This window comes from Eptatretus burgeri, chromosome 18 (genome assembly GCF_056783735.1).
Source record: "Eptatretus burgeri isolate ZD-2024b chromosome 18, Ebu_testis_v1, whole genome shotgun sequence".
Lineage (NCBI taxonomy): Eukaryota > Metazoa > Chordata > Myxini > Myxiniformes > Myxinidae > Eptatretus > Eptatretus burgeri.
The window spans coordinates 30,057,564-30,073,943 of NC_140978.1; the positions used below are offsets into that span (position 1 = coordinate 30,057,564).

Genomic DNA, 16,380 nt, shown 5'->3' on the forward strand with positions numbered 1-16,380 from the left:
CGCAGTGGTTAGGGCAGCGGCTTGGGATCCAAAAGGTCCTGAGTTCAAGCCCCGTTGGGCCACTGAATTAATACACCAGGGGGTTGACTCAGCCTGTCATCCTTCCGAGGTCGGCGAAATGAGTACCAGTGTACTGGGCCGGTGTATACCCCGGTTAAAATAGGTGTACCATATCCCTGTGTCGTAAGAGGCGACCAGGGTTGCGTCAGGAAGGGCATCCGGTGTAAAAACATGTGCCAAATCACTATGCGGATCATACGGATGATCAGCTGTGGCGACCCTTAACGGGAGCAGCCGAAAGAAGAAGAAGAAGAAGAAGATATATATATATATATATATATATATATATATATATATATATATATATATATATATATATATATATATATATATATATATATATATATATATATATGAATCCTCTCATTGAAACAATGCTTTCCAAAGAGCATGGGTAGTCATCTTGTTAAGTTTGTCCGTTTTATGCATCATAAATATACCGTATCAACCAGTACACCTTCAGACACAGCTGGGTGATTTCAGCTTCACTTCGTGTTGCTTACTCCTGTAGTCAGAATTGAGCAGCAACGTCAGCTGCCTCATGATGCTCCTGGCCGTGGCATTGAGGTTACGTGAGTTCCTTTCCAGCTCGTCCAACTGCAACTCAATATTATCAGTCTCTCCCTTCCTCTTCTTGATTTCCTGTTCCTGTTTCTCCAAGTCTTCCCCCAGTTGATTCATGTTATCTCTGAAAGAGTAACAAATTATTTCATCAACACTCAATTCTCTCCACATTCATTCGTAGATGACATAATCAAACCTAATGCATGACCATTGATTCAATGTCAGACTTTAATTAACATCGTTATCGAATAGTTCAAAAAGTAAATAAAAATGGGTCGTTTATACGAGGGGTGATCAGGATGTTTGTGGCCCAACAAGGAAAACACTGTACTTCACTTTTATTTCACTTTATACTTCTCAATATAACCTCCTTTCCTAAAAATGTACTTCACCCATCGGTCCTCCAGCATAGCTACGCCAATTCTGTAGAAATCCTTGTCGGGCCCCTCAGTGATGTCCTCTACAGCTGCAATCACAGCATTGTCATTCTCATATTTGTTCTCCCACAGAGCTTCTTTCAGTTGAGGGAACAAATAGAAGTCGTACATGACTAGATCTGGTGAGTAGGACAGGTGTGGCAGAAGTTCATACCCACAGTTCGCAGCAATAGCCACAGATAGTTTAGCTGTGTGTGGAGAGGCTTTGTCGTGGAGAAGCAGCACACGTCAGGTCCGTTTTCCCTCACCTCATTTTCTTAATTGCATTATGCAACTAGCGCAGTTCATCAGAATGATACTCCTTGTTAACAGTACTGTTCGGTATTTCTGTTTTATAAGAAGTCTACCATTATCACACTATCGCAATCTCAAAATGCAATGGCCATGACCTTTCCAGCTGATGATGTCCTCTTGACCATTTAATGGGGTGGGGGACTCTATGTGCTTCCACTGCATGCTCTGTTGCTTGGTCTCAGGGTCAAAGTGGTGAACAAATGTCTCGTCCTGTGTCACAGTCTGCTGGAGGAAGTCACATGTTTTAGCATAGAAACTGTCCAACAGCTCACAGGAAATGTCCAGATGAGCTCTTTTCTGGTCCAATGTCAGCATTCGGGGAACCTAACGTGCTGACACCTTTGACATTCCCAATTTCTCTGAGGATTGATTGAACCAAACCAAAACTGGCACCCAATGTTGCAGCTATCTGCCTGATGGTTGCTCGGATGCCTTTCATTCCTACTTCATGCACCTTCCTGGTTCATCATTTCTGGCATTGCCACCTCAACAGGATGACCTGATCTGTGTTCATCTTCAGTGCTTGTTCTTCCATGCTTGAACTCAGCCACCTATTTCTTTACCATAAAATACAAAGGAGCATCATCCCCTAATGTTGCTACCTTTTCCATATGTTTTTGTTTGGGAGGCAAGCCTTTCTTGTGCAGCTACTTTACAACAACTCAGAGATTTGATTTCTCCATTTTGACTGAATTTAAGGGGATTCCCCACTTTGAGTCCGTGCTCTAGAAAATGTGTGAGCAGAAATTGGAAAAAATGGAATTAGCAAGACATTTCATATCAGCAAGTACATATCTTTATATTAGATAACTTTCATCATCTTCCCATGTCTAAAAGTAAGTTGGGCCACAAACAAACCGATATCCCCTCGCACGTAGGAGAAGAACACAAGATAGACCCATGACTTGATCTTAAGGGTTAATTTCACAATAAAGCATGCCCCATTTGACCAAATCAAGGAATTTGAAGAAAAAAATTGCACTACTGGATGAGAATCTTGTTAGTTGTCCACCCAGATAAAATAAAGCTCTAACGAGGTTTCAACAGTTTACAATGGAAAACAGTTCATTGGATATTGTGTCTGACGCATGAAGGAGGGGTTTTCTGAGACCAAGGAAAAAATCGACAAAGAAGCAAAGAAAGGTGTTCACTATCAAAGTGAAGTTGGAATATCTACAGTGCCTATAGAAAGTCTATACCATCTTTCAAAATGTTCAACTTTTGTTGCCTTACAGCCAGGAATTAAATTGCATCAAATCAGACTTTTCCCACCTTTACTTACATATCATAACCCATGACTTCCAAGTGAAAAACAAGTTCCACAAATTTCAGAAAATTAATTAAAAATACAAAACTAGAATATCTTGGTTGGATAAGTGTATCCACCTTCATTTTAATAGCAATGGTAAATGAGCTCAGGTGTAACCAATCACCTTCAAAATCACACACCAAGTTAATTGGCCTCCACCTGTGTTAAATTGTCGTAATTCTGATTATTTCAGAATTACATCAGCTGTCCTGTAGGTTTCCTCCAATGGTTAGTGCATTTCACACAAAGACACAACCATGAGACCCAAGGAACTTTCAAAAAACCTCCAGGATAAAGGTGTGGAAAGACAGATCAGGGGATGGGTATAAAAATATTTCAAAGGCCTTAAATATCCTGTGGAGCACAGTCAAGACAATCATTAAGAAGTGGAAGGTGTATGGTACCACCAAGACCCTGCCTAGATCAAGCCATCCCTGCAAATTGGATGACCAAGTATGGAGGACACTGATCAGAAAGGCCACCAAGAGGCCAATGGTAACTTTGAAAGAGCTACATGATTTTATGACAAAGACTGGTCACTGTGTGCATGTGACAACAATATCCCAAGCACTCCACAAGTTAGGCCTGGATGGTAGGATGGCAAGAAGGAAGCCATTACTCAAAAAAGCCTACCTTGTGTCCCGTTTGAGGTATGTAAAAAACCACTATGGAGATTATGAAACCATGTGGCAAAAATTTTGTGGTTTGACAAAACAAAAATGGGAATTTTTGGCCGAAATGCAAAACATTATGATTAGTGCAAACCCAACACAGCACTTCACCCAAAGACCACCATCCGTATTGTGAAGCATGGTGGTGGCAGCATCATGTTATGGGGATGTTTCTCATCAGCAGGGACTGGGGTACTTGTCAGGTTAGAAGAGAAAATGGATGGAGCAAAATACATAAAAAATCCAAGAGGAAAACCTGCTGCCTGCTGCAAGAAAGCTGAAATTGGGATGAAATTCACCTTTCAGTTTGACAATGACCCAAAGCAAACAGCCAAAGCTACACCGGAGTCGCTAAGGAACAAAAATGTAAATGTCCTTGAGTCACCCAATCAAAGCCCCGACCTAAATCCAATCTAAAATCGTGGTATGACTTGAAGATTGCTTTCCATCAACGCTCCCCATGCAACTTGGCTGAGCTTGAACAGTTTTGTTCAGAAGAATGGGCAAATATTACCCAATCAAGGTGAGCAAAGTTTCTTGAGACCTATCCCAACAGACTCACAGCTGTAATTGCTGTTAAATGTTCCTCCACCAAGTATTAACTCAGGGGGTGGACACTTATCCAACCAAGACATTCTAGTTTTGTATTTTTAATTAATTTTATGAAATTTGAATAATTTGTTTTTCACCTGGAAGTTGTAGGTTACGATGTGTACATAAAGGTAGAAAAAGTCTGATTTCATGCAATTTAATTCCAGGATATGAGGCAACAAAAGGTGAATTAAAAGGGGGTGTAGACTTTCTTTAGGAACTGTACCTCCAGGGCTGTCGAAGCTGTCACCACCCTTGACCTAATTTGTGGAACAAGAAACCAGATATTCTCAGTTAGAACAACTGAAGTAATTTTTGAAAATAAGAAAATTTAATTTGTTAGGTGAAATTGTGCAGAGAGAAGTTACATCCAATTTTAGGGTCAGCAATATTGACCTTGAAACTGGCCCCTCAAACCTTACCTGGACACCTGACCTTTTTACATCTACCTTGCCCAACTCAACTCATGGATCTACTTCCTGGGACACTTTGGCTGTATCTTGATTGGAGACTTATCAGAGCAGAGGTTGGTGGCACAATGACAGGATAGAATTGGTATGGTTTTAATGAATGCTCATATTAATACCTCCGCTATCGAAGGTGGACAGAAGTTGCTTTTATCCCTACCTGCCTGCCTGTGAGCAGGTTATCTTAAAAAGTTATGCACAGGTTTGTACGAAACTTGGTGAATAGGTTGGGCATGTGACAATGACCAATTGGTTCGATTTTGGTGAAGAACTGGATCCGGATGAAATGATTTTTAAATTTTTGAAGTGATTCTTCACCATTGAGAGATGTAGCGTAAAATGATATATAGTATGATATTTCAAAATGTTGTGAATGGATTATGACAAAACTTTGTGGATGAATTGGGTAGGTGGCAAGAACAAGCTGATTAGATTTTGGTTCAGGTCTGGATCCAGATCCAGCTTATCAGTGGGATACAAAACGTAAACTGTTAAACCTGGCAGAGGTATGTGCTCCACCGAGTGCCGTTCTCATTTAAGAAGAGATACGGACATCTATAGGGATGAGGGGGCAAATCAGCATCTGAGAAAATGCATTTAACATCTTAATTTTCTCTTCATTGCAAAATCGAAGCTCATGGAAGAGTCAGGAATTTATTACTCTTCCATGAGCCTCCCTCTTATGGAGAAGAAAAAAAAAGTGGATGCGCAGGTAAAGAATAAAAGCATACAGATATATTTTCATTGTTTAACAATTATGTGGGAAGTCCTGTTAAGTCGAGACGCTTCTGATCGAGGTCTTCATATACTTTGCAAATAAAAAGAGAAACTACTTTTGTAGACATCACATGAATGGAATCTTGTGTTTGAACAACTTGATGCCCTGCTAGTGTTATTAATGTAACCCTTAACACGTTTGTTAATCAACATATTCAGTACCAAAACTCAATGTTCCCACCTGAGTAGGTTGTGTCGGCGCTGGAGACGCTTTATCTCTGCTTCATGTCCATCTTGCCATTCAAGAATGCGCTGAATATCACCCAGATTTTCCTCCAAAACTGAGAAATGCTTCTCATAAGCTCCTCGGACTCCATTCTGGAACCAGTCAACACCACGCTGGTACATAAGACGCATCATACAGAAGGTCCAAAAGTCTTTCCCTTGCCCATATGTACTTTTTATGCAGAATGAAGAATTAGTCTGCACTCGTGAAGGCTCGCGTCGATCTGCGTTGGCGGACAGGGAGACCAATGCATGGAATCAAGAGAACATTGATCAAAGTGTGCTAACCATCGTAGAAAGCCAGGACAAGCTCTTATTTCAGGTAATAATCATTTGCTGGACATTCTTTTGCTCCAATGAAGGGCAAGAGCCTGAAAAGCCAGTTTCTCTCCTTGCTTCTCTCGGCAGTTAGCATACTTTGATCAACGTTCTATTGATTCTGTACCATACTTTTCGATGTAGTTTTGGCTGGTGTCACACACCATCCCAGCAGAGTATGTTTCCTGATGACATTGCAACCGGAGTCTTGGTTTTGTCTCTGAACCCTATCAATGGAGAAATATTTTGATTCTCCCTGAAACATTCATTGCAACGAGGGGACTGCCATTATAGTTGGCGTACTCAAAGAACAAAGAAACTCGGTGTCAACCAGTACGGTAATTTGTAAAACATCCCCAAATAATGGCCTCCAGAAAATTGGCCTCAGAAAGACTTTTCAAGGGTATTTTGTGTTGGAGGCCTACTTTTAAAAATACTTATATTTTCTTTAGTATTTTTTTCTAAATTGGCGTGACCTCCAATTAGATCCAATTTCTAATTGGCTTATCTCTGCCGAAAAGCTGCCAGGATGACCTGTTCTGTTCTTGCATATGGCAGCTTGGCTACCATAGCAGCTTTCATTTCTTGGAAGTGTGGCTGTGCCACTGATGCTGTGCCCCTCAACCAGTACACTGGTACTCATTTCACTGAACTCAGCAGAATAACAGGCTGAATCAACCACACCAGGTGTTCATTCAGGGGACAAGTGGGCTTGAAGTCAGGACCCTAAGATCCCAAGCCAGCCAGCCTAACCACAAAGTCAACACCAGGCTTAGGATCACTTGATAGAGGTTCAACAACATAGATTTCCATTTTCTTTTCTGTTCCTGAACTATTTATGTAATTATTTTCCTTTATTCTGTAAATAAGCATTTTGTTGTCGCCATTCTGCATGACTAGAGAAGGTTAACACCAGTTTTTGTTTCAGAAAACTCACACACCTTCACCATGCTGTCAGCCTGCAGCTTCAACTTCTCAGTATCCTTCACCACATCTGCAACCTCTGCTCCCCAACGGAGGAAGCATGAGTGACACGGTTGGCAGTTAGGGAATATGCCCCAGTAACCGCGTGCACACGTATCACAGCGTTTACCACTGACCCCATCCTTACAGCGACACCGTCCTGTAGCCTTATCACAAGGTGGAGAAAGGATGCCTTTATGGTCACAGTCGCAAGCTAGGTTCAGGAGTGGGAGGAAGAATGGGGGAATTAATTTTCAGCATTTCAGATCTCAGCTGTAACAAAAAAATTGAAGGAGAAAAATCAACTGGAGAGTTACGTTTCAACCACAGAGTGACCAGTTATGCACAGATGATGGAAAAAAAAGATCGAACTCTTACGGGTGCAGCATGTGTTCGGAGACCCCCAGTGGTCCAACTGACAATCACTGCAGGTTTTCCCTCCAAACTTCTGCTTGCACTGGCATTGCCCAGTGTCCTGTAAAATGGTGCGATGAATCACAAGGTAAGCTGCAGCTTAAACAGGGAGAATCATGAGTGTTATGGTCAGCGTTTACCTAAGTGGTCAAGGTGGTTGCATGCAAAGCCAGAAATATGAAAGGTTTGTATTCTATACACAGCCTGTCGCTAATCGCCCCCTCACCCCTTTGTGCCGATTAAAAAAAGACAATGGGTAAACCCAAAGGATAAGAGGACATCCCAGCCAGCCAACAGTTGCTCCGAGAATGCCCATCTTTAAAGTATAGCCATGGAGTGTTATGAAATAAATAATTTTCTCAAATCAAACAGCCAACCAAAATCAGACTTAAGTTCACATGGCTTATTGCCTTTGGAGTGAAACCATGTTGTGACTTTTACTTCCTTCGACCACTACAACTTGCAACCTTTCTTCATGTGTGGGGGTTTCTTTATCATGACATCCATGACACACGAATCCAGTGGAGTCGTTGATGCAATCATCGGTTGTAACGAGGGGGTGGTGTGTACAAAAGGCAGGGACGCTTTCATCGCATGTTGGTGTCTTTGTTCTTAACTGGAAGTCCTATTTCATGTCAACATTGTGGTCACCAATCCATAAGTACACATATCTTATGGTGTCTCATAACAGTAACAGTCAATGATTTGACTAGAGCATTTCAGCATGTTTGCAACCAGTAAAACATCACAGGGTATGAGACCTGTGTGAACGACATTCTTGCAACTGTTTGCGGTCATTCCCTCAATGAGGTTGCGTAGACTGAGCTCAAGTAGAAAACCAGCGTCTTGCTTGTTCTTAGAATCAGCCTGAAAAAATTGGTCCACAAGCTATACACATATATGCATCACCATCCACAACTCAAATTCACAAACTCGAGGTGAGGACCTTTTCACTTTACAGATCTCTGACATTCTGACATACAGATCTCTGAGGATGATCACCTGTCTCTGTCATCAACTGAGCTCAAGTGTTTGGACATAGGTATTGCAGCACTCTTTGAGGTTCGGAGACCAGATTCCGGTGAGATCATGGCGGGTGGTTACACCTACTATTGGTCTGGTCACGCTGATGGGTACCATGCCCCAGGAGTTGCTGCAGCTGTGTCCAATAAGCTGACTCCAATGATAATAATTGAGGTAACACCAGTCAACGAGTGTATTATGAGACAAAGGATTCATCACTCCTTTGGTGTCATTTCCCTGGTCTCTGTTTATGCTCCGACTGAGGCAAGTGATCTCAGCGTGAAAGATGCATTCTATGCCACGCTCGAGTCTGTGGTTGATCAGTGCCCCAGACGAGATACACTTCTAGTTTTTGGGGATTTCAATGCATCAACTGGAACTGATAAGGATGGTTATGAGATTGTGTTGGTTCCCATGGGTCAGGAACTGTGAACCAGAATAGCACCAAGTTCCTTGACTTTGCAAGAAGTCATGGACTTAGGGTGGCCGGTTCATGGTTTCAGTGCACACAAGCTCATCGCTGGACATGGAATTCCAACGCTGGTGGTGTGGCAAATGAGATTGACCATGTGTTCGTTGATGGTCGCTGGAGGATGATCCAGACCTGCAGGGTCTACCAGATCAGTTCCTCAATACTGACCACTGGCTTGTTGTAACAACTCTGAAGTTGCACTTAAATCCAGGAGAATGGTACCATCCCAGCTTCGGCTGGATGTTGGCAAGTTTAAGGAAGACAGGATAGCTGAGGAGTTTGCGAATAAGTTGAGTGGAGATTTGGGGGGGGGGGTTTGGGTACTGTGCGAGGTCCTGGAGAGTTGTGAAGTGCATTCAAGACCACCGTCCTTTATGTTGACAGTGGATGTCTTGGAACTCACCGTAGGGCAAAGAAGAATTTTGTCTTTCAAGGGACACTGGTTACCATTGACAAGAGTCATGGGACCAGGCTTAATGGCAGAGCTGAGCTGGTCAGGGAGTTGATGTGTAAAGCTCTATGTGCACTGAGGGTGGAAAGGAAGCCTATGTGCGAGGAATCTGTGAGGGGGTAGAGAATCATCTGTGGTCAAGTGATTCTCGTCCTGCTTACCGGAGAATTCGCGCATTGCGTTCTTCCAAGCCCATCCCTTGGAGTACTGCAGTTAGAGCAGAGAGTGGTAGGCTCTTGACAGAGGAGTCTGAAGTGAAAGCCCACTGGGCCAGTTACTTTGAGCAGTTGTACCAGGCTGATCCATCAGGTGTCGAGTTGGACGTCAGGGGTGTTACAATAACTGTTGCTGACCCTCCAATCAACTGTGGTCCACCTTCGCTTGTGGAAATACAGGCTGCGGTGAACCGGTTGAAATGGGGTAAGGCTCTAGGGATCTGTGGCATTCATGTTGAACTTCTCAAGGCTGGTGTAAATGCTGCACTCGTGTCATTGCCAGCAGTTCTGTGCTCTGCCTGGATCACAGGCATCATCCCAACTGACTGGAAGAGGGGCCTTGTTGTTCCTCTCTTGAAAGGAAAGGGTGATCGCCATAACTGCAACAACTACCGAGGGGAGACGGTGCTCTCAGTGCCGGGCAAGGTCTTTGCTCGGATAATTCTTGATAGGGTTCGCCACCATCTGCTTGAACACCAGCGTCCAGAGCAGTGAGGCTTTACACCAAATAGGTGAACGATTGACCGTATCCTTGGTCTTCGGGTCCTCACCAAACGCAGATGAGTGTTTTGGCAGGGGCTGCTCGCAGCCTATGTTGATCTCTGTAAAGCGTTTGATTCAGTGAATCGGGATGCCCTCTGGAGGATTCTTGGTGTTCGTGGGGTGCCACCAAACGTGATCGGTCTGATGTCTGAACTCTACTCTGCTACTTACTGAAAGTGCTGTGAGATGTGGTGGTACCATCTCTGACTTATTTCCAGTTGTTACTGGAGTTCGTCAGGGGTGTGTACTGCCCCCCACACATTTAAGCACTTGTATGGACTGGATTCTAGGGAGGATGTTAGAGAGATCAAGCTGCGGTACATCGATTGAGAATGTCAAGATCTTTGACCTTGATTTTGCAGATGATGCAGTCATCTTTGCGGAGACTTCAAATATCTTTTAGGGGGCCCTCGAGGTGCTGAATGAGGAGTCGGAGCTGTGGTGTATGGGTGTGGAGTGCTGTAGGGGCGTGGAGTGCTTATGATAATAGTCACGTGGTTAGGGGTTCATATATCTTTACGCGCCCGCTAGAGGCTCTGAGTAGTGTACATCCGAGCACGCAATAAAGCAGAGTTACCACTACACTCTCACTCTCCGTGTCTTACTGTACCTCGGACACTACAGTTGGCGACGATGGATTGGGATCGGATCACCGCTCATGGCGAAGTGCATGTTTTCATCGGCGATAACTTTGAATTGTTTCTGGAGCAATTGGATTGCCAGGCGTACACGGCGCTGGGAAAATCATCGCAGCTGGCGCGGTATGAGTTCGATCACCTGGCAAGGAGCCCGGGGGAGCTCATCGCGAATTTCGCCGCGCGGGTGAAACATCTGGCCATCGTCTGCAAATTCACGGCGGGTGAACGTCAGGCCAGGCTCAAAGATCATTTTATTTCTGGATTGCAAGACTCAGAAATGGTTTCGGCGGTACTACGGCTGAAGTTCGAGGACATTACGTTCAACTCAGCAGTTGAAACGGCGTCGGCTGTCGAACAGACTCTCAGGTATGTCTGAGCCATCGCCAGCCAGAGCATGACAGGTGATCCGGAGGTCCACGTGGTGTGGGACGATTCCGACGACCCAGGGCAAGACCTGCAACCTGTACGAGGTTTTGTATATGACGTACGCTTTTACGACCCGGAGCTATACCTGCAACCTGCACGAGGCAACCCCGACGACCCAGGTCAGGACTTGCAGCCGATGATGAGCCTGTTTTCAATTGGTCGGGTGACAAGACCGATGACAGTGGAAATCGAGGTGAACAAGACGCCGATCATTTTTCAGATTGATACGGGAGCGGCTGTGTCGATCATAGGCAAACGGTCTGCACGTAGACTCACGACCTAAAGCTTATCGGGTCAAACCTCATGCTGTTCACGTACAACGGCGAACAGATAACGCCGGTCGGGATGACAGCCGTATCTGTGGTTTACCAAGGCCAGGACGCTGCGCTCACGTTGTACATGGTGAAGGGGGAGGGGCCCTCCCTCCTGGGCCGAGACTGGCTGACTCGCATCAGGCGAGACTGGACGGTGCCATCCATTCACCTTGGACAACCCAGGCCAAGCCGATTAGAGAATCAGTTGGAGGAGATTCTTCGAAAGCATCAAGATTTGTTTTGCAATGAGATTGGATAACTCGAGGGCATGCAGGCAAGGCTTTTGAGGAAGGAGGGAGTGGTTCCTCCCTTGAAGTCCGAGTGCGAGGTGCCGGTGGCAGGGGCCGCGTGGATACAGAGTTGTTGTCTGTTCCTTTCTGCCTACAACTACAATATACAGTTCCGGAGCAAAGGGAAGCATGCCAATTGCGATGGTCTCTCTTGCTTGCCATGCGCGGAGGGCCACTGGAAGCATGCCAACTGTGATGGCCAGTTCTCGCGCTTGCCGTGCGCAGAGGGCCACGGGAAGCATGCCAACTGTGACGGTCCCTCGCGCGGAGGGTCCTTTGTCTGAATCAGCTGAATTCAGCTTTGTCTGAATCAGCCGACCAGGTTGATGTGTTTGCACTGAGCTCGGTCCAGAGCGGGCCGGTCACCGCCAAACATGTCACGGTGGAATCAGCTCGTGATCCAGTTCTCGTCCGTGTCGTTCAGGCGATTCCTACTGGGAATTGGAGCGATCTACCTTCGACACCGGCTGAAATGCCGTTCGCGTCTCACTCATCAGAGCTTGCATTAGCTCAACGGTGCATTATGTGGGGAATGAGAACGGTGATTCCCCCGAAGTTCAGACGACGTTGTCCTCCTCGACATTCAGACAAGAAGCTGCTTGCGAGTCACCTCGGCATCGTTTACCCCGAGAATCATGCGCGCAGCCTGTTTTGTTATTTCATTATTGTTTTGTGTTTTCTTCTCGCAGCCTCGCAGGGGCCTGTCGCCGCGGATGCATCAGGACTGTGGCCGTTCGCGGACAGGGCCGAGCAGGGAGTCCATGTGGATTCTGCTGGTCCTGTTAAAGGCAGAATGTTGGTGATTGTGATCGATGCATTCTCTAAATGGCCGACGGTTGTGGTTATGCTGTGTACATCGGAGGGCATGGCGGCAGAGGAGCTGCGGACGGTCTTTGTGAATAAAGCACTACCCGAGATTCTGGTGTCTGAAAACGATCCGCAGTTCCTCACAGATGTGTTTAATGGTTTTGTGCATTGAAACGGTATTCGACATCTGCAGTCCGCACCGCATCATCCTGCCACGGACGGGCAGGCGAGATCATTGCTTAAAATGTTGGAACGTGTTTCGCGGAAAGGAAAGTTTGCCTATGCGCAGACGGTGATTAATGTATTACCATGTGGAAATGTTGTACGTTCGGTCACCGGGGTGCGCGGTTTTGGTGTGGGACAGCAGCGTGTGGAACAAATGCATGATCGCTGTTCCGTGTCACCCCCTCCCCCCCCCCGTACCAAGTGACATGGAGCCTCCGCTTCTGATGTCACCGTGGCCAGATGTTGTATCGCCAAGGCCAGACATGCTGGCGCCCACGGGGCTAGCGGACTCGGGGTGTTTACCTGATTCAGTCCTACCCGAGGGAGGCGAGCCCGCTTGTCGGCCGGGGTGGGGGTGCTTGATGTTGCAATTGGGGGCAAGTCCGTCGAGAGTGTCACCTCGACCTAACCAGGAGGCATCTGAGCCTGGACCGTCTGGCGGCGCTGGCCGCCCAGGGCGGATCAGGAGACAACTGCAGTACTTGGAGTGTTTGGCATGATTAATGTCATTTTGTCACTAGTTGATCATTGTGTCATTTGGTGTCATAGTGTCAATGATTTTTGATTAGTGTCATTTTGTCGTTTATATTTGTCATTTTATAATTATAATTGTCATTTTATAATCATAATTTTAGGAGGGAGGAGTGTGGTGTATGGGCGTGGAGTGCTGTAGGGGTGCGGAGTACTTATGATAATAGTCACGTGGTTAGAGGTTCATATATATTGACGTGCCCGCTAGAGGCTCTGAGTAGTGTCCATCCGAGCACGCAATAAAGCAGAGTTACTACTACACTCTCACTCTCCGTGTCTCACTGCACCTCGGACACTACAGGAGCCACTGGGATTATGGGTTTCGAGGGTCAAAACTAAGATCCAGGCTTTCAATGACATATTGGATGCTGCTGTCCTGTCTATGCCTGTTTGTGGTGAGGGTGTTGAGGACGTGGAGAATTTCACTTACCTTGGGAATGATATTCATGTCTCTGCTGGCTGTGAGTCAGAGGTCAATAGATGTCTGGATCGGGCCTGGGGATTCATGGATTCACTGGATAATGGGGTGTGGCGCTGCCGGTGGGAGGACGAAAGTTCGAGTCTTCAGGTCCTTGGTGCTTCCAGTCTTGCTCTATGGATGTGAGACTTGGACTCTGACCAAGTATCTGAGACAGAGACTTAATTCCTTTGGTATCAGGTCTCTTTGGAGAATCCTTGTCTATCACTGGTTGGACTTTGTGTCCAACGAGCGGTTGCTGAGAGAGACTCAAATGAGGTTTGTTACCTGCATCGTCCGTGAGGGTCAGCTGCGGCTGTATGGACATGTGGCTCATTTTCCTGACGCTGGTCCTGCTCACCAGATTCTCTCAGCGAGGGAGTTTCGTGAGTGGAGGAGGCCAATGGACCGACCACGTGTCTCGTGGTTGCAGTAGGTTGATCGGCATATCAAGGAGATGGGGATGGGCCAGGCATCTGCCTGGGGTATGGCCAGACAGAGGCCCCTGGAGTACTGGCGGAAAGTTGACGCAGCGACGCGCTGCTCTGGCGTATGCTCCCATACCTGACCTGACCTGACCTGACATTCAACATGGTTTGAGAAACGGCGTTCCCAGCTTGTTGCCTCTGGCATACAATACTACTTCCATGCCTGCATTTCTGACTTCTTCCACTTGTGAATTCAAAACACTGCTATCAATGGAACCCCCTCTCCTTTCATCTCAATGAAGGCCAGAGTGCCCCCAATACAGTGCCTTAGGCCCAATATTGTTCCCCATCTATATCAACGACATCTATAATGCTCTGGAAAACTCTTTCTTCCTCTTCATATTTGCAAATGACTTCACATTGTTTTGTACAGCACACCATACCATTGACAGGCAATTGTCACTCTCTGCTACCCTGGAATTGAACAGATGCTGCTCTGATCAACAGAACAGGTTTTTTAATCATGGCAAACCTTATAGTCTCACTCTGTCACTCCATAAGGATTGTCAAATGAACCCACCTATAGTATCTATTTCAATGGACAACCACTAGAAGAGGTTCAATGTCTTGAATGTGTTGGCTTCACCATCAGCCAGGACTTCAGCTGAGTCAACTACATGGCAAAGCTGGCTCCAAACCCAGCTGTGCAGACTAGGTATCAGTCATTTCTTTAAAAATCAAAACTACTCACAGCCTACAAGGCCTTTGTCACTACTCTCTGCTCTGGGATGTGGCCACGGCATCACATCTGTCTCTCCTGGATTCTGCAGAATCTAAAGCTATCAACACTATTGGCATATGGAGAAGCAGAGGGCCTGTTGCAGACAGTGCAGTGGCATCTCCATTTATGACTGCCTCTCCTTCAGTTTAGCCCAGTCTGTCCTCTGAGCCCTTTGACCCCCCCCATTCCCCCAACTCCTCAAAGATGCACACAATCTTCCAGTAAGTCCTTCCTGGTCCCAAAAAGCCATGTATTTTTACTCAACATTCATTATTTTTTATGCTCCTCTCCTGTTTGGAACTGCATTCCAGAGAGAGAGAGAGATAATTGCTCTCTTTCCTCCAGAGATTCAGCAAGTGCTGCACGACCCACTCATGCCACCCCTTCCTTTTCTCTCATCTTTTCTAACCTATTAACCCTACCCTAAAAACACATTTACTTTCAGGTTATTGTGGTTCCTCCCTTCTTCTCTCTACTCTTTATCCCGTCTCTCTGAAGAGCAGGAAACGGGGTTTTCCTATCGCATCTGTCCCTCTGTCTGTCCGTCGAGGCCGTAACTTTCTTACCATTTGAGCTTTTGTCATCAAATCTTCAACAAACGTTTCTTATGATAATATGGCCAACACAAATTAATAAAATGTGCAATTTTTAACTGTTGTTTTCATGAAGTTTAGTTCTTGTCCAAAGGGGGATGCGGACGGGCTTTGAAGTTTGAGATGCTTTCCCGTTTATTGTTGGTTTAATCCCTTACACCTTATATCTGCCTGATTCCCAATGTCAGTATGTTGTCTGTTTTTATCTCAAGTCAACTCACTCTTCTGTTAGCCTTGATTTTGTACGCGCCTCCCCCACAAAAATAAATTAAGGCAAACATTTTCATCCATCCATTTTACTGTAATTCACCATCTGTCAGTCTGTCTGTTCCCAGGTACCGCAAAAACGGCTGAACCGATCACAACCATTTTTTGGGTTTGTAATCCTGGGACCACTTGGAGTAAAATAGGCATAAACATAACAGCATGTCCCCCTTGTCGGCTCCTGTAGGGAGCGGGTGCTTCTAATTCAGTGAATACACCGAGGGAGTATGTAAATCTAATTGTGGGTGCACATAACAATCACATGTTCTTCCCAAACAAAATCATATTTAATGCCAAAATCTTTGTTTGTCAAATGAAGATGGATTCATGACATCAGAGGCATGACATTTAGATATATGGTTTTCATACAACATTTAATTCAGGTGAAACACAGTGCAACCTCGATGAATGATGATTCATGATCCAATATGAAACTGAAACATCGTGCCGCACACCCTAACCATTTACAGCAAGGCAATGCCATTTCAGTGGACATATTACATACTGACCTCATCACAGCTCTTGCCGAGTGATCTCTCAGGGTGGCAGTCACAAGGCTGACAGCCTTTTCTGCTGGACAGACCCCAGTGGTTTGGCGCACAACCATCACAGCGCCGGCCTACCACTCCCGGCAAACAACGGCACTGCCCAGAATTAGCGTTGCAGCTGCATGGCTTGTCTTCCTCACACGTCGAAGGCTCGGTGGCTTTCTCGTGGCAATTGCAAGCTGTGAGAGGAACAAAAGGCAATGGAAAGGTTGGCACACAGAAGTAATCCATCCAAACGTCATTGCAATTAGTTGTTTCTGTTTCTCCTTTTTTGGTTCCTGACT

The 16,380-nt window shown here is 45.6% G+C and overlaps 1 protein-coding gene and 1 pseudogene across 3 annotated transcripts in view; both read right to left on the reverse strand.

Moving 5' to 3' along the window:
• LOC147008814 (laminin subunit alpha-2-like) overlaps positions 1-16,380 on the reverse strand; it is a 212,048-nt gene that overhangs the window by 24,867 nt on the left and 170,801 nt on the right. For all 3 annotated transcript variants that reach the window (XM_085863848.1, XM_085863849.1, XM_085863847.1), the window contains 5 exons: positions 16,058-16,275; positions 7,055-7,151; positions 6,655-6,890; positions 5,352-5,488; positions 564-748 (listed from right to left, as the gene is read on the reverse strand). In XM_085863848.1, coding sequence (XP_085719974.1) covers positions 564-748; positions 5,352-5,488; positions 6,655-6,890; positions 7,055-7,151; positions 16,058-16,275 — 873 coding nt within the window. The remainder of the gene's footprint in view (positions 1-563; positions 749-5,351; positions 5,489-6,654; positions 6,891-7,054; positions 7,152-16,057; positions 16,276-16,380) is intronic.
• Positions 1,430-2,038, reverse strand: LOC147008816 (uncharacterized; annotated as a pseudogene).